General features: G+C 41.7%; 1 protein-coding gene across 1 annotated transcript in view; it reads left to right on the forward strand.

The window, feature by feature from the left end:
• The first annotated feature begins 862 nt into the window (after positions 1 to 862).
• Positions 863 to 25,250, forward strand: part of dock8 (dedicator of cytokinesis 8) — a 48,184-nt gene continuing 23,796 nt past the window's right edge. Inside the window, exons 1-17 of the mRNA XM_029509608.1 lie at positions 863 to 1,052; positions 8,791 to 8,890; positions 12,785 to 12,960; positions 13,476 to 13,547; positions 13,925 to 14,033; positions 17,084 to 17,293; positions 17,470 to 17,555; positions 18,221 to 18,287; positions 21,468 to 21,617; positions 21,915 to 21,995; positions 22,211 to 22,370; positions 22,520 to 22,656; positions 23,027 to 23,120; positions 23,617 to 23,779; positions 24,450 to 24,567; positions 24,842 to 24,912; positions 25,078 to 25,222. Of these exons, the coding sequence (XP_029365468.1) occupies positions 1,000 to 1,052; positions 8,791 to 8,890; positions 12,785 to 12,960; positions 13,476 to 13,547; positions 13,925 to 14,033; positions 17,084 to 17,293; positions 17,470 to 17,555; positions 18,221 to 18,287; positions 21,468 to 21,617; positions 21,915 to 21,995; positions 22,211 to 22,370; positions 22,520 to 22,656; positions 23,027 to 23,120; positions 23,617 to 23,779; positions 24,450 to 24,567; positions 24,842 to 24,912; positions 25,078 to 25,222 (1,992 nt within the window). The 5' untranslated portion in view covers positions 863 to 999. The remainder of the gene's footprint in view (positions 1,053 to 8,790; positions 8,891 to 12,784; positions 12,961 to 13,475; positions 13,548 to 13,924; positions 14,034 to 17,083; positions 17,294 to 17,469; positions 17,556 to 18,220; positions 18,288 to 21,467; positions 21,618 to 21,914; positions 21,996 to 22,210; positions 22,371 to 22,519; positions 22,657 to 23,026; positions 23,121 to 23,616; positions 23,780 to 24,449; positions 24,568 to 24,841; positions 24,913 to 25,077; positions 25,223 to 25,250) is intronic.

Here is a 25,250-nt window from a genome sequence, read left to right on the forward strand (position 1 = left end):
TCAGGAAGTTTATGTAGTGCAGTCATTACGATCATGGATCATTCTCATCATCATCATCATCATCATCACAGAATTAATCATCAATCTACAGGAGAAATTTTTTTTTTTATGAATTTTGTGGATTTAAAGAGAATACCCTATGTAGGTTTAGCTCAGTTTACAATATGAGAGCACAAAGCTCAGAATAATGCCATATTTTAAAGAATGAATGACAAACATGGATTGTTGAGATTAAAAAAGGAGAGAAGGTAAGACTATTCTTAGTTCATCAATTAATTGGAATTGGACTCTTTTTTATAGCTTTAATTACAGTATGAACCTAACTTTTTTAACGACGAACTCTTGAAATGAAAACAAATACAACAATGAAGTGGATAAGTTGATAATGTTTAATGCTGCTGACTGGCAGTGGCTCTTTGCAAGAAAATCAGCGAGAAAAGTCTCCAACAAACAAACTGTATTTCTTTAAGTTACACAACATCACTTGTTTGAACTTGAGGGTTTTAAGGAGGAATTGATCCAGGCTCGATGCAGTTTTCAACCCATCTGGGTTTGATGCCTCTGTCAGTCCAACCAACTGCCCCCTCTGGAGGATCGGGATTAATGCACTCTTACAGACAGACTCTTTCCAATTCAAATATCACAGGTGTAATCACAGGCTGATCGGGGACAACCACAAACAAATAAATGTGCAGAAGCTCGACGGAGCGCGTGTCATCAGGCCGGTCCCACCCCCCCGGCTGATCTGTGTGGGTGCACCCCCCCCCCCTCCACCCCTCTCTCTCTCTCTCTCTCTCTCTCTCTCTCTCTCTCTCTCTCTCCCTATGGGATGGCTCAAGTCAAACGCGGAAGTTTCCTCCGTGTAAATCTGCGGCCGCCACAGACACGAGTGTGGACATGACCGCGGCTCTGTAGCGAGGAGCCGGAGCGGCGAGTCGGTGACAGCGAGGCGGCGAGACCAGGAGCCGGGAGCCGGACCACCGGACCTCAGACCCGCGTATGGCTTCTCTGGGCAGCGCCGATCGACGGGCTTTCGCCCTAAAAATCAACAGGTAGATTAATGATAATAATAATTAGAAAAAAAAAAAGTTCAGGAGCGAAGGTGAACTTCTGGTGACTCCTCATGCAGAAATATGGGAGAGGAGTCCTGACAGCAGGAGGGGATTCCTGCCGTGGAGCAGGCAAACACATGTTGTGAATGTTAATGCTGCAGGTCAGGTCACTTTCAGAAAGGAAAAAGAGAAACGCATGCTGCAGCACAATCATTAGCCAGCCTTTCCCCTGGGAGCTCAGAAGAACTATTACCATGTGACCTCTAAAAGATCCGCACCTTGGACACTGACACATTATTTTTCTGTTCGTAGTCCAAAGTGGACAAACTAAGTGGAGGTTTTCTAGAATCTGCTGTCAAATCATTTGTCATTTCCCTCTGATGAGGATGCATGTTATTCATCTAGAGTTTCTAATCTGACTGTTTCCTGTGGTGCGTCTGACTAGTCCATAGAGCTGCTATAAATGAAGAGGGATGTGGTCATAGTTCCTGCTGTGACTTTGTCCAGGTGTGGAGGAAGTTATGTACATGGAAGTCTATTGTTTATCAAGTTTTTTTTTTTCTTTCTTTCTTTTTTTTTTTACAGTACAACGCACTAAAACAAACACAGCAACGTGCATGTATATGAGGCTTCTTCTGGGCTGGTCTTGTAATGTCAGTGCCGGTCAAACTGAGCGCCTTGTTGCATCTTTCAAGTGATGTTGCAGCAGTTTAACTGTGAACTGGGGTTCATTCATCCTGTGGACGGGGGATAACGGCAGAGGGGGTGGATTCATTTAAATGAAGTTCAAACTGTTTACTCTCATGCTTATTTTACTTCACAATAATAGAGAACTAGCAAACGTTAGCATTGGCATCAGCAATCATCACGTTAAACTGAGCTCAACTATTGAGTCATCAGTTAATCTTCTCTGGTCCAAAGCCTTTAATTGTTCCCTATGACTTCTGTGAGTGTGAAATCCTCTTTGACCAGACACAGAACCATGCTCAGGACAAATCCCGGATACTTGTACCGATGTGTTGTGCATGGCTGAGCTCAGCTGCTGAGGGATGTGAGGCATCCCGAGCCACAGCCTGAGTCCAGTGATGAGCCAGCAGAGTGGCTGGTCCTTTTATTCAGCAATACAACAATACTAAATGATAGTGTATACAGTCCTCTGAAAGTGTTGCTGTTTTTTTTTTAATTTATTTTGTTGTTGTAATGTTCTGTACAATACCTAGAGAAGACAAAACGTAATGTGATACTTTTTTCCTTTCTTGCGAACGTGCACAATAGACGACTAAAGAGCGCAGATAATTGGAATGACGCACAACAAAAGTCTTCAGCTTGAATACTGATATTATAATTACATTTACTCATCAGTATCTTATAAAACCTGTAAGAATCGATGCTGGACAGTGAGGTTAAAACTGTGGTTGCAAAATCATACAACATGTAGAGCGGAACAACTGTATAAATCTTGCCAACAAACAAATAACAAGGGCAAAGAGCATTACAAGTCACAACGCAAAACTGAAGTAGGCAGCATAAAGCAGGCTGAAAAACCTGCCAATTCCCACACAAGCGAATCAAACCTGTATTTATACACTTGTTTGCAATTGTGCATTCGTTACATCAGGTTGGAAGAAGATCTGTTCATTTATTCTCATGTTCTCATGTAGCCGCTTTCGTGATCTCTCTATCAGGATGGAGTTTGAAGGAAATCCTGCACATTGTGGACACTGCGTGCCTCTGGTTTCACTTCGCTTTTTGCTCGTGGCAGTTTTAAATGAGGAAATGTGGATTTCTTCATAATTCAAAAGGGAATGAAAATGAATAATAAGAATCCTAACACACATTCATGGTGTCGCACCTTGTTCAGCGTTGGGACTTTGTATTCCTCAGCTGAACATGACATTTCTTCTGACCATATGGTAACAGGTGTGAGGACAGCTGTGGACGGGGGGCCTCCGTTGCTCTTCAGTGACAGAGGGATCCTGGATGCAGATTGAGCTGTATCTGATTTCCTCTGTGCTCTGGCTCATGACATCTGGTCGCCATGCTGGCTGTTGGCGGGCCGTTGAGTTATGGGGTGTGTAGGGTGTCAAATGGACACACACCTCCCAAAGAACGTTTGAATGAAATGATCCTAGCTGTGGTCAAAACAAGCAAACTCTTGAAGTTTTCTTCGCACTTTTCCTTGTTCATTTTTTCCAGCTTGGAGCTGGTCATGACGTGACTCTTGCTAAATGACTGCTGTGTTTGTGTGTGCCTCCCTCTGACAGGAAGCCGAGCTGTGATGGCGCTGATAGCAGTAAGACCCATTAAGTCTGGAGACATATGATAGTATGAGACACACAGTGGGGGCATCCTTTTGGTCTGCTTTCCTCCTCTTGTCATGTGTGCCACAACACTGTGTTTTCCTGTGCTTCCTCTTTGGCTCAAATGGAGGACTCATGGTAGGAGGGAAGATGTTTTCTTTTTTTTTTTTTAAGATATCGCTTACAAGCTAAAGGAATCACCCACCCAGGATTCAGTGCATTGACTTGATAATGACGATGATTATAGGAATAATGGTAGACTAGCTGAGCAACATGCCTGGATGGAGCCTTGCCTTGTGGATTAAATACAGACAATCAGAAGCAGAATATTGATCCAGCCGACGGGGTGGCCTATTAATCAGGAGCGCAGCCGTGAGACTTGGTGATAGTGCAGGTTTAGAGCTGAACTCAGTTCGAGCAATGCTTGGCCAGTGATTCTAGAAATGCTGACAGGAACACACCATATGCACACACAGCAAGTGCGGGCTTGCTATAGACAGCATGACGTAACAAAAAGGAGGCCGTCTCTTTCTATAGTAAGGGAATGATAAAAGGTTTGCAATGAGCTTTCTTAACTTCCAGAGGCCTCTCAGAAAGCACCCAGATTTTGTGTTTACACAATCTAATAACACCACATGGTCATAAAACAGCTGTATAGTATCTGGTATTCACATTAAATGACTTACTGAAGCTGAAGTCAAACAACATTACTGACAGATTAGAGGCATAGTTGACAGTTTAGAGAATGTGGCTTTATTGATCTGACATGTTATTATCTACCAGCAAAGCTTTGCATTCTAGTAACTGGCAACACAAACTAATCTGATTCCTCCAAAAATGAATGAGCTGCTTAATGATTGATTAGCCTGATCTATTCTATGACTTGACATAGTAACGCTGTAGATGCTGACGTTGACGACGGTTCGTGATATATGATATCACCTTTTGAATGCAAGATAGTGGAGAAAAATGTGCTGAGTTGTGATGTGTTTTTCCAGTGCGCCTAATCTGCCATTATCCCCGCTCTACAAATGGAGTCGACTGTCAGTCGTAATCCAGCCTCCGCGTCGACTCTCCGGGAGCAGCTGTTTTAGAGCACCATCTTCATTAGTGCTTATTACCAATTCTATTTATATCTCATGAAAAAAAGACAAAGGGAGTTAGCAGTTATTGCCACAGGCTTTGTATTCAACAAAGAGAATTCCTCCTTAATAAAATTAGAAATGTTCAATTGCAAATTCGTAGCATTTATTGATATTTTGCTTTTTTTTGTTTGTTTGTTTGTTTGTTTTTTATGGGGTGGAGCTGGGTTTCAAGTCTCTGCCAGCACTATGTTATACAGTGACAGTCAGTCTGTTTACGTGAACAACAGAAATGTTGTCACCCGGAGATATCGAATTACAAAGAAAATACAAAAAATACATCCGCACACAGAGTGGTGACCTGGATGTTGTAGAACTGTTTATCCATGTAGCATGACAGTGATCAGATTCCATTTGTACTCTCGTCTTATTTTGAAAGGATGGGTTAGAAGTGCATTTTAGTGATTCAGGACTCGGCCATAAATTCAAATCATGCTAATTTTTGTCACATTGTTATCATAAGTTGTGATAAGGCTTTGCCCTCAACGTGACTGAGATCATTTTGCGATTGCACAGGCTGTGCTGCCAGCAGATGACTTGTTCTGTCTGAAAACAATCATAACCACATTAAACACTATCATAGTGAGAAGGGATTGAACACTGTGCTGTAATTTACCACAGTACTTTGTTATTCCCACGTTGTGCCCAAATCACTTCCTATTCACTATTCAGTAATGTTGGTAATGCAATATGTACACTGCCGCCCATTTTAATTGTGTGTTATTGTTATATACCCTACAGTCCCCTCAAAAATTCAACAACTGTAAGAATGAAAAGGTTAGGGAGCAGTGACTTTTGGCAATAACTTGTGGGAGTGTCCTGTTGCTGAGTGGAGTTGTGGCATCAGCCGATTTGGTGATGTGGCTTTGTTCACATTTATTTTAGGATGATGTCATCAAATTGAAAGTGCAGTGGCGAGTGACTTGGGGAAATGCCATAATTTTCATTCCTAGAGATCTCAGACCTGAGATGCAAAACCTCAGAGGCTGAAGTTTAAGCAGTTCACCAAAGGAGTCATCTTCAATGTTAACGTTTTCATAGGTAGTTTCAGGAAAGTTGTGCGACTATTTCTCTGCCAAGGACCGTCATATCAGTGAAAAGCAGTCGTCATTCCTTTGAAGGTGTTACCTTTGGGTTGATCCATAATGAGAATTGTGTGTCTTTGTGTCTTTGAATACAAATTAGTTAGACATCAGTTGCTTGGCTTAGGAAACGAGCTAATTTTGGTATTAATTTGCCTAAATGACAGAATTATGAAGCCCTGCTTTATGTTTTTTTGACAAGAGTAGCTTTGGTTTTGTGTAATTAGGAATGCCAAGACGCAGGCAGTTTAAAGAGAACGACAGATGTTGGCTGCTGTGACAGAGTGATTGTGTACTCGTGGTAAAATCATGTTTGCTTGCTCTGCTGCCAAGAACTGATTACTGTTTTACTTACCCCGGCTTTTTATAGACATCTTCTGAATGTGTGTCATTGTATGCAAATAAGGAATCCCATGTCTTCGTGCCTGTGAGAAGTTGCGTATATAATGATACTTTACGTACAGAATATGTTCTGTACGAGTAATGCTTGGTATGCATAAGCTTTGTCTGTATATTGGCAGCGGAAGACGCGGAGGGAGGATATGTATTAGTGGCAGACTGGTTACAGGCTCAGTTTATATAGAGGGTAGGGCATGTTTTATTTAAAAGTCAAGTTATGAGAAGAGTTTACAGGGTTTAAATGGCCCTGAGCACAAGCTAATACACTCGTCAGACAGTCTGCCCTTGGGCAAAAAAATGGCATTCTTGTTTGCTCAGATTTCTAACTTTGCCAAGGATGTTACCTTTTCACGATTGCCTGTTGGTCGGTGTGTTTGATTATTTGTCAGCAGGGTTATTCAAAAAGCAGTCGGACAATTCACACAAAACTTGGCGTCGGTTAAGGTTAAGGTTAGGCTCGGTGCAGGCCCACGCTCCACTGGGTTGTTTCCTTGTAAAGCCCTCCTACGCTTGTTTCTTGCACATTGGCTGTTTAAACTAGTTAAAGCAACACTTTGTAACATCACAGCAGTGGCTCGTTATATCAAAGTGAACTACGCTGAAAGCAGTTTGACTGCGGAAGAAACATCTGATCCACGAATCCTAACCCTAACCCGCTCTGTCATTTACTTCCCTCCAGATAGCTTGGGAGGTGAACCTGAGAGTAGTGTCCTCCTTGTGTTGGCTTGAAGCTAGTTTCTTACCTACAACCACTTTAAGTGTGATTTAATGTGATTTGACACATTGTATTGTAAGATGAGTAACTAACTAACGTTCTTCTCAGACGTTAGTGATTTAGGGTGGGTGTGTTAAGAGTCTTTAGTTTGTCAGAGTGTGGAATCAGTGCCTCTGGAAACTGCTGTCCACAGCATGCTTGTCCCTTGTGCTGTTGCGCAAGAGACAAAATACTGCTCTGATTAACCTGCAATGACGGAAATTTGTGGTGGGGGCAAGCAGGTAATATTACTAGCATATATTTATATATGTGTGCACACCTTTGTACACATTAAGGTGTGAACAATTTTCAGATTTCAATAAGGGTTAAAGTATGTGTTTCAGTTTCAAGGTGCTTTCCACAAGTGAGAATTGTGCAATATCACTGTTGTCAATGCTGATAATATCGTAAGGTAGTGTGCTTGTTTTGGTTGACTTTTATTGACTTTTATGCCATTTGCTACCATTTATTACAGCAATGTCCATCCTTGTTTGTTGCCAGATGTTAGCATTTGAATAATTTGCAATCTTTCTGCCAGGCATGGCAGTTTAAATGCAACGGTGCTGCACTGCTGGACCTTGCTCTTTGTGTAAATTCGTGTATTGTTCTCCCCCCCTTCGTGTCAAGCTGTTATGTGTTGATTCAGCTTTGACGGGAGGGAAAGTTAAGAGTTTTAAACAGCGTGATTGAAATGCATCTCGTAGTCTTACAGATAGATGCATAGAAATGCACTATATTCCTTTCAGCTTTTCCTACAGAAGTCCTCTGAAGTGAGCTGGTGTTACATCGTCGCTGCAGAACATTTATGACTTTGGCAGTTGATTGCACAAACTCTACATGCTTCACAACTCTGTTACCTCATGCAGCTTCCCTCCAATACATTGGTGTTCATGGGTCGGTGGTGGTAATTAGTAACAGGGCTGTTGTAACGGAGGCCATGGGGATCTAATGAACCCATGAGACTGACCACGGGGGAATCAGTTTGGAATGTGACCCATTTGCGGAAGTCTCTGCCCTCTAACTCTGCACTATGTCGCAATGTTGCAGTTAACACTGGCATGCGCAAAGTTACACACAGAGCAAGAGATTTTCATATAACAAATGAACAAAAACCTTCAGCAATGCACACTAAACACACATGACTGTGTGCCTTTATACACAAAGCTGGCCTTTAATTACTGAGCTGTACAAAGACATGTAACAAAGTAGTAATTGTTCATGGTTTAGTTGATGTCCAGTGATTTTAGCAAATTAATCACAAAGTAGAAAGTGCATTAGCTCTGTGATGGAAATGAAAGGACTGCGACAAACTGGGGCACTGGCTCTGTTTGCTATCATTATTTTTCCTCCCTTCTTCTTGAAGAGAGCTGCAGGCAGAAATACACACACACACACACACACACACACACTGCACACACCAAATCTGCATAACCAAAAGGTTCGGATAATACTCCATTCCTATGTCGTGTTAATTTTTCTGCTCGGGATTGACCCTTAATTCAGGACAGCATATTTATTCCACTGTTTGTATGAATGCCAGTGTGACAGACTTCACACAGCCAGCCAGCAGAGAGGTGCTTCTGTACAGGGGGAACAATAGTTTGAATGGAATCATCATGGCCGACCAATTCAAGCTAATGCGAATAGGAACAATGGTAGAATGTTGCGTCTCTCATATAAGATCCACTGTGTACGCTACTGGAATTGCAAAGAAATTATCATTTTACATCAGCTTGTAGAGGTTTATATTGACTGTTGCTTGGCCATTAGTGACTTTCAAATACAGCCGCCACTAACGCTGAAGGATAGTGACAGAAACTAAGACTGAGGTGAGTTACAGTGTTGGTGGGAATAGTGTGCTTCTCATTTAATTTTTGACAGTAAAATTTTGACAGAATGTGATTTCTGGGCTTGTTCATCTCTGTAGCATCGAAATTTATGTTTCTATTTTTATATGTTGGTATGTTGTGGCACATTTTACCTTCTATTAAAAATTAGCTGCTTCTGCAACTTCGATATTGGCCTTGATCTCATCTGCATCGTTACTTTGCTTTGTTGCAGGCACTCCTCTGCAGAGATCAGACGGCACTTTGGCGGGAACTATGCCTTTCAACACAGTCGAACCAACTCTAATGCTTCGGTCTCAGTTTGCTTCACTGTGGTGAGTTTCTTTTTCTTTTCTTTTTTTTTTTTTTTTTTTGAATTAAAAGACCTCGTGCCTTTTCCTCTTTTGTTTATCTGGCAGGTGTTTGCAACATAATCTATCATACTGAATGTTTCTTTGAGTCAAAGATGGCTGGAGAAAAGAAGTTATCAGCTGTTTGCATTTCAGCAGACAGGGTTCACTTGCTGCAGGCGAGTTTCAGGAAGGAAAAACCGGCAATACAAGCCATTTATTCCATTTAGTTAAAGTGAAAATGCTGAATGCTGCTCCTGTAATTTGACTTGTGTTGAATAATTAACGTAATGTTAGCTGAGGTCAAATACCAGCAGTGTGGTTTCCTCTAAAGCTGCACTCAGACACAGCTTTAGTGTGTATGATTATATCACCACAGGACTGTAAGCGTATCTTCTTCACATGCGCTTTACTTTTCGTCATTTGCACTGAGAATGTGTGTTGTGACTCTGGTGTCCAGTCCTGAGGATTATAATTTTGACTGGAGAAATAAATTTCTGCTTTTGCAAAAACAGCTGCCTGCATTTCTGCAAAAGAGCAAGAGTATTTTTAGGAAGAATCTTTCTTCCTCTTACGATACATGAGATGAGAACTTAGTCATGGCTTAACATGACTTTTGTTAAAGCCGGCCTGATACTGCCGGGTCTTTGGTTTAACAGGGTTTTTGAAGGCCTGGTGTGCCATTATGACAGGTTGTTTTCTTACTGCTTTAGCTGAAGTCTAGCAGACAGTCGGAGTGATTCCTGCTCGAGCTCGCAGGCAGAATGATGTACAGTAATCCTTTGCAGGGATTTGTTCCCACTACGCTCTCAGTCTGTCTGTGGTACCCTCTGAACCTCTGCCACTCATCCACTCATCTTTCCTCTCTGTCTTCTCGCTTTTTTTTTTTATTATTATTTTTTTATTACTGTCTGTCTTTCACATTTGTTTCTTTCTCCTCCACTCTCCCTGGTTTAAAGGGAGATGTAGAGTTAGTTTCTGAGGCTCTAAGGCACTGGGTTTCTTTACACAACTGTGTGCATGAGTGACATTTTGATGCCTTCCCTCTGGCGATCCTCAAGCTCCTCAACTAACCTGCTTTGGATACTTGGACTATCCATCCTAAGGCAGTTTGCAACATGCAGCATGGTTAATCTCTAACCTGCTTGTGAAATGGGTCAGTGCCTTGGCTACTGACTGGTGTTGGATGAGGCCTGCCTACCTTGCAGCTTACACAGGCAAATATTTAATATGGCCGGATTTGGGATGCGGGAGAGTTGTTTTAATACCATAATCTCAGGGATGATAGTTTCTCATTATTCAGCAGTCGTGTTTACCACAGGGATGAGGGCGGGATGTTTGTTGAGGGGACATTGGCATGTTTGTTGTTGCAGTGGTGATTTGGCTTACTTAGTTGATCGCCGCAGTTCTTTGTGTCTCTGCTGCTATTTTTAGTGCTTGAAATGATGAATGCTGACTGATCAGTATTGTTTGTTGTCAGTTTAATATACAAATTGAGAGATTAGGATACAAACCTGCATATGTTCATGAGTGTGTGTGTGTGTGTGTGTGTGTGTTTGTGTGTCTGTAGTTTCTCTTCCTGTCTGTTGAAACAGTTGATGGAGGGAGCCTTGCCAATGTCACTTCCTTTAATATCGCTGGGTTTGTGACTCTAAGCTACGAGACGCTTTAACTGAGCGCTCAAAACGGCCGTCAAAACATTTTGTTGGTTCAAACACCTGGGCTCAACGAACATTTTCATTCTGACTGGGTATATACACCTCTTCTCAGACATACTGGAGTTCTCAGCCTCTAGGGAATATGAGGATCAACTTAAAGAGGATCTGTGCACTGCGTTGTTGCGGCTTAGTTTCAACAAAAAGCATTCAGTATCTGTAGGTGCACACTGTAAGGTTTCTATATCCGGAGTGCGCCATTTTGTAAGCTCAATTTTTTAAGGTGCAGCTTTCAGCTTTCAGCAGGGTAAGTACAATTTGTTTGTGTGACGGTAGCTATCAGTTGAAGAATATTTTGAAGACTATAAGCACACCTGATTGTTGAAGATGTAATGATTCAATTTTCTTTCTTTAATTTTGTATGAACATCGTTTTTTGAGCTGTTTCTATTTGGTTATTCGGGTTGTTTTTGCCCTTTAACACTTAGAACAGGGATGATGATGGATGCATTTTTATTTAGCTGGATTAATTGTACTTAGAACAGCTTTCTGTTTTGAGTACAATGATTAATCAGTTTAATGAATCAAGAATTATTATTTTTTTGCTTGGTACATGTGGGTCCACCCAGTTTTAGTCAGATGCAGATTTGCAGTACTTCCTGCTTTTAATAAAGTAATTTTGTTGTAAAGGCATCATCTTTATAGCCACAAGTTTGTTGTGTTTTTTTTTTTTTTTTTTTTCTTTTCCTAAAACAACCTCTGGCTGCTGATTTGTCAAGTAAAGGGAATTTCTTGCCAGCTCCCCCCCATGACTTAACAGAGCAGCAGGCGATGATCAGAGGAATGCATAGATTTGCATTCATTTGTATTTGTTAACCTTCGTACAAAACGAGAGAAAGAGGCCATGCTCTAATGATTTGAACTTTGAGGCGGGGAGCCAGAGACTGCCAATGTTAGAGTCGAGGTTGACGCCGCCTCCTCAGAACAGGGGCTTCCTCTGTAATCTTGTCATTTGAAACAATAATGATACAGTTGTTCCCTCTGCCTGGCTACCTTCTTCTTTGTTGTGCCGCATGCAACAAATTCATACTAACCCGTGTGGCACAATTTGCTCCTGAGTGCTCATCAGAGAAAAATATCCCTTAGGGTGGATTGATGTGTAAAAACATGTCTGAAGGTAAAAGGAATTTGTTCTGGTCTCAAAAGTTGAGCACAGCAGTGACTCATACTGTAGCTGCAGCTATCTCCACGTCTTCTTTGTGTACATATTATGTGTTGGTGTGTGTGCCCTTGGCTGATTTAGCTCTGGATTTTTTTTTTTTCTTCCCTCTCTCTCTCGTGCAGGCACACTTTCTATCTCACTCTTTCTCTCTACCTGCTTGTCATGCAAATGCTCAGCGTGTGCAGCATTAGGAGCTTAAATGTTCTTTGTGGATGGATTCACTGTCTTGACATTGTGCATTGCACATGGAAACCCTTTTTGGAGTATTTTTGAATTGACTAAAGACTTAAGAGTTTTCTTTCTGTATGATATTGTGGTGTATGTTTACTTCCAAGCTTTTGCCTACATCAGCCACCGCCTGTCCGGCTGTAATCAGATTGGCACTCTGCCCTGTTTGCTGCCCCCTTTTCAAAGCAACACCTGCTCCATGCAGGTTCCCTTTTTACAACCACAAAAGGAGATGCGCTATCTCATCAGTTGTTTTACCTTTTTCCTTTGGGAACACTTTCTAATCATGAACAGATCGTTTATACCTCCTCTTTGAGAGCCACTGGGAATTTATTTCACTGTTTGTAGACGATTTTAACAAACTATATGAACATTTCAAACCATTTGTACTGTACATGAACGTGATTACAGCCCTTTCTTTGATCTACTGTAGGTCTGCAGTGTGGGCTGGGTTTCTGGCTAAAAATAGGTTCACGGTAAAAACTGCTTTGTCGTCTGATGCAGGCCAGTTTGTTCCAGTTTCTATTTATGTAAGCGTTCACATATTTTGTTCCTCGACAGGTATGAGGTGGAAGAAAATAATGACTCAACTTGTCTTGCTAAACCTTCCCTCCTATATTTGCCATTTCCTTAGACTGCCAATGCATTATGTTGAAAAGAACTGAGCAAGCTCGTGATTCAGTCCATAGTTTTCACAAGTGATTAATTCCATTAGTTTCTAATTCGCACGTTATTGTCTCCCTAAACATCCCTCCATCACGCCATCATTCTTCAGCCCCAGTCATATGAAGCAGTGGAGCCGCTGGACCTGGAGGAGTTCTTGATGTCACAGCTACGAGGTGGAGATTCAGAGCTGATGCAAGAGCTCGGAGACTTTCCTGACGATGACCTGAAAGTGGAACAGGTGGAGAAGGAGTGTCGCACCATTAAACCCTCTGTCCCTGAAGATGGGTGGGTAGCAGACTAACAGAAAATGGACAACAGACGAAACTGTGCATTCATCCTATTGTCAGTGCTAATTATAAAGTAATGAAGTAAAGAAAGAATCACCGAACGGTCAGTGAACACCGCTTTAACAATAGAGACATACACATAGCATCAACATGAGGTAGAATAAAATCACAACATCCCTCCATCCCATAATATTTATTGAGAGTATAAAATAGGTAAGTGCTGTGTTGGATTTGTAGATATTAGGAAAAGTGTAAAAAGTGTAGTTGCAGAATAAAAACCACAGCAATACCACCACCATCATCATCATCATCACGAGTGAAGTGTGTGAAAGTTGAACATCACTGTTAAACAATGCTGCTAAGACTTGTTACTATGTTGATAAAGCATTGCACTTGCCCATCAAGTACAGATGAAGATAGGAGGGGAACGTATTGTTGTCTGTGAATGTCTCCTTGCATGCCTGCATGTGTGTGCTTATCTCCTTACTCATTTCATTCCTGTCCTCCTCGTAGCAAGGAGCTGGAGCCCCATGTCAGAGACTGTGTCAAGAGTTACACTCAGCCATGGCTCGTGGTCTCTCGAAGGTAAACACTCCTCATTGAGTTAGAACAACAGATATGTTTTTACCTGGGGGGGGGGGTGTTTTATTAAAAATTCCCCCAAATCTTAATCACGATAGAGATGACAACGCCTCAGTAGATATTTTAGCTGTTAGACTGTGCAGCAGGTGCACAGAAGCTGGAAGCAAGAGAGAGTCTGATAAATACGATGCCTGGATCTTCTGTCTGCTGTTGCATTGTCGTACGATGTTGTGCTTTCTCTCGCTCACCCTTACTACACACAAAATGACAGTTTTAGTTTCCCAGGAGCTGCGTTTGTGCTGCCATCCAGATTGATTAGTAGTGTATCAGCTGTAACCATGCAGGTCTTTCCTGTTGTGCTTGTGTTTGTGTGTTTGAAGGTGCCAGGGAGACGGATGGAGTGCGTATTCAGAGCGAGCTGGCCTGCACAAACTCCTTCGGAAACAGACCTTCGAGTCTGATTTCCAGCCAGAAAACCAAGAGAAACCAGTAAGAAACAGAAGTAAAGCTTACCCTGCGATATCACACACAAAGTCGCCGTTTTCAGTTTAAATTTCATCATAAAAAAAAAAAAAAAAGCTATATCTTTTTTCAAGCTTGAGTTTTAAATGGACCACACTTACTAGGTTTTCTTTGAGTTTGTGTCTTAGCCAATGATCTGTTACTCAGTAAAGGAGAAGTATTAGCGTTTTTCTTGTGAAGTGTGGCCTGTATGTCATTGTACTGTTTAACCACACTAAAGCAAGAAGAAGGTTTGGTGATTGCCCTTGGTTAGGTCTTTTTTTTTTGGTAAGAATACAAAAACAACAGAGGACACAATGAAACGACTTTGTTAATTTAAATGCTATTTGCAAACCGACAAGTGGGCAAATGTAGTCCAGATTTTTTTTTTGTACATTTTAAACTGCAACAACATATCGCAGTTAGTGAAAATAGCCAGAGAGATGTAAACCAACCATTGGCAGAAAAGTTGCAAAAGCAGTTGGAATTTGCTTGTCAAAAATTTTACATTAACACGGACACACTTCAGTCCGCTCGCAAAAAACAAACAAACAATGAAATAAGATTATTTCGGCTGCTAATCTGGTGTGACTATGAGTTTAACACTACGGCTTTGTGAGGAGGAGACATATTAGTGAGAGCAGTATGCTTGTCCATACTGATCAAGGCCTGAGGGGGAGAGACGAAAATGCTGAATGTGAAATGTGAGGGAGGGGTGTGAGAGCAGGGTGAGGGCTTTAATGGTGAACACAGCAGTGTTTTGTTGTTCCTATCACTCTTTCCACTGTGCCAGTGATCCTTTCAAGTTTACTCCGTCTGGGTGACGCAAAAGTAAACGTGAACATTATACACACTCCCCCTCACATCTGGGGATGAATTAGTATTTTCTGTTCTGCTGTAGACGTAAGTTCTTGCTGTTATACAGCCCTGTCTCACTCCTCTCTGTAGCTCTTTTGTAGCCCAATCCCTCGCTCCCAGCCTCAGACAATCCCAGCCAATTCAAGTCCCCACACTACCCTTCCCTGCCTCTGGCTGGTTACCCAACCATCTCTCACCACAAGACAGCCCTCCCCCCACCCCCACCCACTCCTGTCACCCCATCCTTGCCAACTGTAGTTAATCACCCAAACCAAAAGGCCCTTATTACTGCCATGGGCTTCCCATGATCTTCATGCCAGGAAGAGAGTGACAGAGCCGGGGAAGAACAGCACTATTGTTCCTCAGCGCTTAATAGGTCGATTCTAGGATCCAGACTGCTTTAGAAATAGCTCTGCAATCATGGTGTGATGGTCTCCTGGAGCCTCGACAGGTTGAAGCCTCATCAGGGTGGAAGCTCGGTCAGGCCTTGCCTGTGGTTCAAGAGCTAGGATGTGAGGTTGATGGATGATGGTAGTGAAAGAGACAAGAAAAGAGGGGTGGCAGGAGCGACTGTTCAAAGTAGGATGTATGATAGGAGCAGCTCAGTTACGCCTTGCCCCATAGCTAGGTCTGACTAGTTCTGTATGGTCCTATTGCCAGACCGAGATGTCTTACTGACGAGAAAAGGATGCTCCAGTCTGGTAATTTCAATATAGCTCAATGACAGGGTTCCATTCCAGACCTGCTATTTTCTCTACAAATCTGCTCATTATTTTTTTTTATTATTATTTTTTTGTAAACTGTATAATGTCAGAATATATTAAGTTACAATTATGTGATAAAAGCAAAAAAACGCACGACATAAAAATGCCGTTATATTTGTATTAACATAGTTGTTAACTCGTTGATTAATTAAATTCTGAGAAATATTAAATAGCCTTTCTGATGGTGCACCTTTTATATATGGTGTTAACTTCAGGAAATTTCTTCCCCCCAATGTTCCAAAGAAGTCCAACTTTTAAACCCCAGAGGTTTAGGTCGATTTGGGTTTAATAACAGGAACGGTGGCAGTTGGTTAGGGTTAGGCTTCTATTTGATGGATTGGCTGGATATGAAAATCTGGCATATTCCAATGTTGCAAGCAGGGCTGAGGCAACAGGAAAGCGTAAATAGCTGCAACAAAAGTCCTCTTCAGTCTATTCCCGATGCTTGATGCTTGATTTTGCTCTTAGACCTCGAGGATACAGTCTGCTCATGGGGCTTTAGGGTTAGGGTTAGGGCTCTGCTCAGCGTGTCTTATGTTGCTGTCATTTTTGCGTGGCAATCCATCAAGCTGTTGGGAGATCTCTGATGATCAGCTAACGCACAATGTGTTGATATTCATAGTGTTGAGGAACTCAGACTGCGCATTCCTTATTATCCTACTGACCTTTGATGTGGATTAGTACATAAAGACAGTTTTCAAATGGAGACTGCATCCAATTACATACACTTCTGAACATTATTATTATTAAATAAATGCACGAATCACTTCTCTTTCTGTAACGTATCCATGAACATGACCATATGTGCCGTTCTCTACAGTAAGTAAGCCTTGATCAGGAAAACATGAGGGGCTGTCATTGCCTCTAGGCCAAAACAGGAACTGTCTAGACTCTGTAAATGCCTATTAGCTGTCTGTAGTCTGTAGTGTCTGCTGACAACATGATGTAGGCTGCATTTTAAATGTGGCATGTATTTATATCGTAAACAAGCTGTGCTGATATTTCGTTAAGTCTTTAATAATACATTATAGTTGAGGCAGATATGGAAATATGATCACGTACTGGGAGAAATCTGGGAGATTTAAAACCATTAAAGAACAACGGGAGCGAGTCCCTTTGGAAGCATAGTGAAATCAGTTTAAGTCACATTATTTAAAGGAGGATGAAGAGGCTTTCATCAAAAATCCACTAATATAGTATTCTTTATCCTTTAACCATTTTAATTTATTTTCTTTCTTAATGTTACCCCCTTGGGTATACTCCCTTAATTCCCCATTATTTTGCCCGTCCTTTGTTTTGCTTCTATTGCTCACTCCCTCCCCATCACATGTCATCATTACTCTCCCCTATTCTTTCTGCCCTCTCCTGTCCCTCACCCTGCCACCGCCCTTACCCGTTTTTATATCATTGCCCCAGGCAAAGTCTCCAACTATGGCTGGGCTGAGTGATGACTCTGGCCGGACGCTAACCTCCTCTGACTTTAACCTGCGGAGTTTGGCTCCGGATCAGAGGGTGGAAGGGCTGCTGGCCTTCAGCAGCCACGAGGAGCTGGACCGCTACAACCAGGAGTCACGTCAGGGAAACAGACATCCCGAGCTCTTTGCACTGTACCCACCAGCTGATGAGGTGAGATGCAGAGAGTTGCTTCTCTTATGCTTCAGTATCTCTGTACATGTGGGAGTTGTATTTTTTATTTCTTTGTTTTGTTTCGTTTGTTTTCCATATCTATAGGAACTTGTGTTTTGTTTCTGTAAGATCTTACATCTTCTCCAAATGTAAAAACTCATGCAATTGTGTTTCAGGAAGATGCAGTGGAGATTCGCCCCATTCCTGAATGCCCCAAAGAACACAGTGGAGACCGCATCCTGGTTCGGTGCCAGGCCATCAAGTATGTCATAAGTTTTTGTGATATTGTGGGAGGGACCTTCTTCCTATCATTTAAACAGCTGCCCTCTGTTCTTCGGCTCTTTCAGAAGTAGGACAAATAGGCAGCAGCTGTTTGTTTTAACTGGAAGTAAGCCCCATGTTTATGGAAATGACCTTTTGCTTAGCATTTAACATACAAGAAATTGTTGTGTGTCTCTTCTGATAATGACATAAAACGGAGTAGTCGTTTTGAAAATGGCATGCAGTAGATGGATGGACGGAGCAGTGTGGGAGTGCTCTGCAATGCTTGCTGTCTAGAAAATCACTCTTCCTCCCTCTCTCTAAGGGATTTACTGTCTCTATCCTTCTGTGTCTCTCTCACACACGAGCACACAAAGTTTCTCTGCTCGCTCGTCCATCCTACTTTGCAACATATCAAACTGCCAAATGTTTCAGTTGAACGCACTTCTCTGCTCAGTGGTTTGGCAGCTTCAGCCCAAATCCTTTAACCCTCAGTTCAAACATGTTATCACTTACTGTAGAGCGCTTTGTTGTTTCCCAATAGAATAGAATAAGAAAAAGTAGAATAGAATCCATGAAGGAGGAGCCGAACAACATGCGTTGAGTTTATTTGTTTCCTTTGCCAGTAGTGACTTGTTAATTTCCATTTTCTTCTTGTCTTCACAGGTTTGAGATTGATATTGAGCCTGTATTTGCCACAATGGCGTTGTATGACCTGAAAGAGAAGAAAAAGGTGAGCAAATTTTGCTTCAGTTAAAAACTGAATTGGTCATTTTATGGGTCACTCTTTCTAATTCTGTTTGTATTGTGAAATGAAACTTATGTGCTATCTAACAAGCAGCTCAGTCCAGTCCTGTTGGGACTGTCACGGTGTCTCTACTTGATGACATGCTCACGGTTCTTGTACATTTGATGACACAACAAAATAAATATAGTCGGCTCTGCTGTCATTCAAATGTAACTGACAGGCCTTCAAACACAAGACAAACACCAGATGCACAATGAGTTAGATGTTTTTTTGTTTTTCAATGTGCGCAAAACTACAGCAAAGCAATAAATTAAAGTATTCTAAAAAGGGATTTCTACAAATCATATACTCAAGATTTAATGGTGTACACAATCAGCAGCATCTGGGCCATGATCTGTTCAATCTGGAGTCCAGCTTTTAAAAGATAATGTGAACAGCTGGGTAAAAAACAAATCCAAACTGAGCACAAAGGCTTGCAGTGTAAACGTAGTTTCAGAGGCAGGTTGCACAGAATTTTGGCTTAAGAGTTAACTACTACATCACCGCAAATAAGAGGGCTTGTGGTAATACAGCAAGAAGAAGCATCTCAGAAATGTCAAACTGAGAAAAACCCAAGAGAAAGACAAAAACCAATCCTTATTAACATTAACTTTCACTGAGAAGTTTAACTTTGGTCATTCTAAACTTTTCTTTCGCTTTACATTTTGTATTCACTCCTATTTTCCTATCAAAACCAGCAGCCATATCTAATCATTTTTTTCGCGGTGGCTGATGTGTGTCATGTGCCTCCTGGTGATGCAGGGTGGTCTCAGTTTCTCTTGGCAGCGTACATGCTAGCGGGGGATCAGTGCTATTTACGAGGTTTTATGTCTCATCGTCCGAACATATCTATGCTCCTCGGGGGGGCACATTCCCAGTAAGCCATGCCTGTTAGTCTTCTGTGGATTTACACAGCTGGATAGATTTTGGGGGACGCAGCTGGGCCAGGATTTAGTTTTCACTTAAGTGCTTGTGGATCTCTCAGATGAGACAATGTTTTAAACTGGACTTGCATCCTTCATCCAGCTGCTTTTGAGGTTGCCCGTTGAACTGATGGCATCAGTGTCACCGGGTAGAAGAGCTTATTTCAGTGACTGCTCGTGTTGAAACTGGGCTGTATGTGTAATCTAGACATGGAGCATTGCTACTCAAATGTTCTGTCATACACTGCAGAAAATCTTTTGGTGATTTGCCAAAAAGTATGCTGTAAGTACAGTGATGTGAGTCTTCAGCACCAGAGGTGTGTCAGTATATTTGGCTTTACGTGGCCTTTTATTTTGTGCTGAAATGAAGTGTGTCCTTGTGTGGAAGTTAATAGATCCTCCTGCATACTGAGTAGAGACAGAGCTGTGTCTCTGTTTGAGTAAAGGAGAAAATATCAAGCATGTTTTGTCAGTTAGATTTAATTGGAGTGGAAATGTGAAGTATTTGCTTCGGAGTCATCGATCTGTGAACTCCCTCCACTCCATACTTTTTATTTTTTGGTTTCTCTCCGTCTCCGTCTCTCCTCAGCACACATTTCGTGTTCTGTTTCTTCTCAAGGGTGTTGTATTTTCTTTCCTTTCACATTTTGGCTTCCTCTGTGCAGACCTTCTTTTTGCCTGTATCACATAACGCTATCTCTTGTGTCTCGTGGGAATCGTGTTGTCATGTCTGTGTTTGCTTTTGGTTCACTTGAGTTTTCTTGTCTCGCACCTTGGAAATCTGCAGCAGATGTTTATATCGTTCCATATAATGCTCCAGTTTTTAATCATGACTCTCTGGTCCATCAGCCATGGTACAGGCACAGGATTTCACCCCACCATCGGCCTACTTCTTATAGAGTCATGCATATAAACAGACGAGGTTTTACTGTGGCCATGCAAACAGACAAATATCTCCTGACAGTGAAAAGAGTTAAAGAAGGCGTGTTTCTCTCTCTGGAGTTCACAGTTTGATGTTGCTACCAAACAAGACAAGGCAAGTCAAGCTCTGCTGAACTGTGAATTCCCATTGAGAAGACACAATGAGTTATCAGAACAAGTAAATATGTGTAAATCACATATAGAAGTGTTTCAGTCTGGGTTTTGTTCATTTTGCAAAATATCTGTCACCATGCAAACATTTGTCAAAGCAAAGAGATCAGCCACAGGGTGGAGATATGGAGTGGTGTACAGGAGAATCTGTTCATGGAAGATATGTTTATATTCAAATATACTTTTTTAAATATGTCTCTAAAGGTGCCAGGCTCTCCAGCACAGTTGGTATGTGGTGCGGTTTAAAAAAAAAAAAAAAGAGTAGTGGTGTGAAGTTTGACTTTCAAAAGTGAATTTTATTTGAAATAACTATGAATGTGTGTTCAGTGAACATTTGCACTTCTTTTGACATTTTAATAGTTTTTAGTAAGCGTATGAAACACGGTACTCTATTTAAATATGCTGGTTGTCATTACGGAAAAGTGATTTGTGTGTGAGACTCCTCCACAGTGGGCTTTTGAAAACTTACACTCCTCCCATAAGTGGAACTTGTGTTAAAGCGAAGTGAAATCTATGCCAGAGTGATGGCTATCAAACATGTTTGACACTCTTTTCGAAATGAGGTTTCAAACAAACCATTGTGATTGAGTTACAATACTTTTCGGAGTGTGTAATCTCAGCACAGATACGGTCTTTAAGGATTTCAGCCGACAAATTGGGCAGGTTTGGCTGCCTGGAAGTCTTTGTGCTTTGGTTTGGTCAGTGGAATAGAGGTCCTATGGGTAAAACAGACTGAAGGAGAGTGGTTAATGGCTTTCCAGTGAATAGTATCACATGACACACACCAGGCCAGGCTAGGACATATGGCTGCGTTCCTAGCCTGAGGTCATTAGGGAGGTGAGTAGAGAAACAGCAGAGTTGACTGAATCAATGATATTCCAGGATCAGTAAGTAGTTGGTTTACATAAAAAGCACCGGTCCAGAGCATTTAAAGAGCCCTGAACTGATACCTTCAGTTATTCATTGAAGACAACGTGCCACTCAGATGTTTTCCATTTAACTATGCTCCGATTTGATGTCAGTAAGAACAACAAAGGCAACCATGTATATGTGTGGACGGTTTGGTGAGTCCAAAAACGAAGTGAAACCTTTCTTCTCTGTCTCCCTCCAGATATCAGAGAACTTCTACTGTGATCTGAACTCGGAGCAGCTAAAAAATTTCCTGAAACCTCACACATCACACGTGGATCAGTCCACACTGGCCAGATCTGCCATCTTCTCCGTCACCTACCCGACCCCAGATATCTACCTGGTGATCAAGGTAAAAAGAAGACCTGCAGCACTGATTTAAAATAAAAATAAAAAAGAAGCCAAGAGGAGTAGGTATCATGCAAGAGAATGTAAGTATTGGGATTCAGATGTTTTCCTGCTGGCTTTAAATAACTACTCCCAAATTGGTTTTATATACCCTGTAATTCAGTGCAGCTCTGTGTCTGTATCCCTTTCTCTTGCTCTATTTATAACTCATACTGCACCTTTGCCAACAAACTATAGAATTTTTTTGTAATTACGCTGAGCTGTTCCGATGGCTCATCCACTTCCTGTCTGTGTTTTTTAGATTGAAAAGGTTCTGCAGCAGGGGGAGATCACTGAATGTGCTGACCCGTACATCACATTGAGGGAGAGCGACTCTGCGAAGGTAAAGTGGCAGAGCAATCGTTGCATGTGTCACTAAACACAAATCACAGCAAAGATACAGTGCAGTCGGTCTTTTGTTTTCCACTTTTAAATGTTTACTGTCCGTTTTAATGTACTGCATCTTCTGAAGTTACTTTTTTTTTTCATTTCATTTCTCATTATTATTACTATTATTATTATTATTATTATTAATAATAATAAATGTTTTTTTTCCAGAATAAGGACAAACTTGAGAAATTGCGAGGCCAGGCGGAGGCTTTCTGCCAAAGGCTGGGTCGCTATCGCATGCCTTTTGCCTGGGCAGCTGTTAATATCATGGAAGTCATCTCCACTGCTGCAATAGACCGTGACGCAGACACCGATAGCCTAAAAGGAGGTGTGTGCTTGTAGATCTTCACTTGTCCTGATGTGTGCCTTTGTTTGAACGTGAAGACCTTCTGATGACTTTGCATTTATGAAGACTTCCTTAAATTGTGCAGAGCTGCGTTTTTATCGTTTGACCAGTGACCTCTACACATTTTCCAGTGAAATCCAGCAGCATTGACCGGAAGGGACAGCTTCCCAGGAGGAACTCTGAACGTTTCAATACCATGGATGATCAGCTTTGTAACGTGTCTGCCTTCAAACCTGCGACAATCACTATCAGCATTATTTTCAAACAGGTCTGACTACAACCACTTCACAAACACATCGGCAGACAGATCTGTGAAAAGTGTGTTTTTATTTCCTTGAAAGAGATGATGCAGTGGTATGGCCCTGCCTTGTCTCATTCTTTGCTCAAACACGCTAAGTTACATTCCATCAGGTTCGACTAATGTTTATACCTCAAACTCAAGACCCTGATTAAGGTCTTGAACTTTGATTCCACAAACCATGTCTGTCATTAGTCTTTAAATCAAAGGTTGCAAATATTTTTTCCATGTTGTCAGCCATATTGTTTTCACGCATTAAGCTGTCTCAATGTGTGTCTATGTGTGTGTGTGTGTGTGTGTGTGTGTGTGTTTGTGTGTGGTGTGTATGTGTGTGTATCAGGAAGGAGATCGCTTGAGTGATGAGGACTTGCTCAAGTTCTTGGCTGAAATCAAGAAAACCTCCACTCCCCAGAGGAGAGTCAAGATGATAACAGGTCATCTCTCATCACATCAACACACCCATTCTGAGAATTTATATTATTTCATACATGGGGGGAGTTTAGGGGATGGAAGATGGGCTCTCCTGTCTGCACGTGATGTGCTAAACTGAAGACAGCAGCCGGTTAGCTTATACCTCCCCACAGCCTTGCTGTCACCACAAGCTCACGTCATATCTGGAGGCCGAGATATGACGTGTTACTTTGTGAGTTTCAGATGTGTGAAGCAGGTTTTTGTTGCTCCCAGGCACAGTTGGGTTTACTGCTTCTGCTTGGCTTTAGTTTTATGTTAAGCTAAGATAAACGGCTGCAGGTTTCAGTTTCATACATAAATACAGACAGACATGAGGATCAGGTATCGCCTTTATCATCTAAATATCAGCAAAATAAAGGGGGGAAAAAAAACTTTAGCTGTTTTGCCTATTTGTATATTGATTTTGCTGAGTAATATTTTATGCAGATGGAATGTGAACCTGGTTTTTCTGTCTTTCAGGCTGCATAAAACTGGACATTAGTCCAGTCCACGACACTCCACTGGGATCTTTGTCCACTGAGCTCATCCCTCTCATACCAGTGGCTGAAAAAAACATCCGGCCAGTCAAAGAGGTGCTGGAGTTTCCATCCAGTGAGGTTTATGTCCCTCACAACATTTACAGGTAGGTTGGAGGTGATAATGTATCGCTGTAATTTTCCTGTATCCATGCAAGACTGTCCAGTCCAGAAAAAGAATGAACTGCTTGTTAATTAATAAATTCAAAATTTCTTTGCATGTTGCACATTTTTTGGAGGCCATTTTTGGAGGAAAAGAAATCTGTTTAAAACTCTAAAACTTGTACCTCTATAGGATGAATTACATCTTAAACGCTGACATCCCGTAGTGGCTTTGCTCTGCTGTTAATTTTTTTTCCCTTTTGGGCTGCTTGACAGGTTTCTACATGGTTCAGCAGCAATTTACCTTTTAACTATTTCAATCAATTCTCACTTGTGAAATAGTTTTGCTTGTAACAAAACGTGTAACTTAATGTGCGAACAAGTCCTTAGCCCTGGAATTACACACAGTTACCCTCTGTGGGTTTGTTTAGTGGAATTTGCAGTAACTTTCTGAGTTTGAGGTTTCGGGGCAGTTGACAGTTTCACATTAAAAACACTAAAAGCTGCAGTGAATAGCTGATTGTTTTGATTTTTCATCGTTATCATCATCACATACTGCTTTAGAGACAGTGTCACCTAGTGGTTTATATGAGAAGTGCGCCATTTTACATTTATCTAGTGTATTAATTAAACAGGAAGTCCCTTGGTGATCTGTTAAGCCCTGTCTCTCTGTAGGAACCTGCTCTTTCTCTACCCCCAGAGGCTCAACTTTGTCAACAGGTTGACATCAGCGAGAAACATCACCATCAAAATCCAGTTTATGAGTGGGGAGGACCCCAGCAGCTCTCTGCCTGTGAGTGCTGCTGTAAATGGTCGCGTTGGCAAAATAAACTTACTGGTGAAATTGATCTGTCCCAATGAATCCACACACACGTGCTCAGGGAAAGCTGTGCAAACAGTGATCTCCCAGAGAAGAAGAGACAAGCTGACGTTATGTCGCTGTTCTTTGATGAACACCTACCCTTCACAGGGATATATTATGACTGGATTTGAAGCAGTCACATTCGAAGAAGATCTATTTATTATAAATTTAAATTTGTGCTCTGCCCTCCCACCCCCATTTTTAGGTGATTTTTGGGAAATCAAGTGGCCCTGAGTTTTTGCAGGAAGTTTACACCCCTGTTACTTACCACAACAAGTGAGTACACACTACTGAGTTACATTTTAATGTTTATGCTAACTTCTCAAAGCAACTGTCCCCACTTTTTTTTTTTTTTTTTTAAATCTCTCCCTCGTCCTCACCTGTCACTCTTCTCTCCTCTGCATTGCCTCTCTTGTTACGTCCTATTTCCCTCCGTCTCAGGTCCCCAGACTTCTATGAGGAAGTGAAGCTCATTCTTCCAGCACGTCTGACAGGGAGACATCACTTGCTGTTCACCTTCTACCACATCAGCTGCCAGCAGAAACAGAACCAGAGCGGCAGCTGCGAGACTCTCATCGGATACTCTGTAAGCTTCCATTTCTAAATTTAGACGC

The sequence above is a fragment of the Echeneis naucrates genome, chromosome 9, assembly GCF_900963305.1.
Source record: "Echeneis naucrates chromosome 9, fEcheNa1.1, whole genome shotgun sequence".
Taxonomy (NCBI): domain Eukaryota; kingdom Metazoa; phylum Chordata; class Actinopteri; order Carangiformes; family Echeneidae; genus Echeneis; species Echeneis naucrates.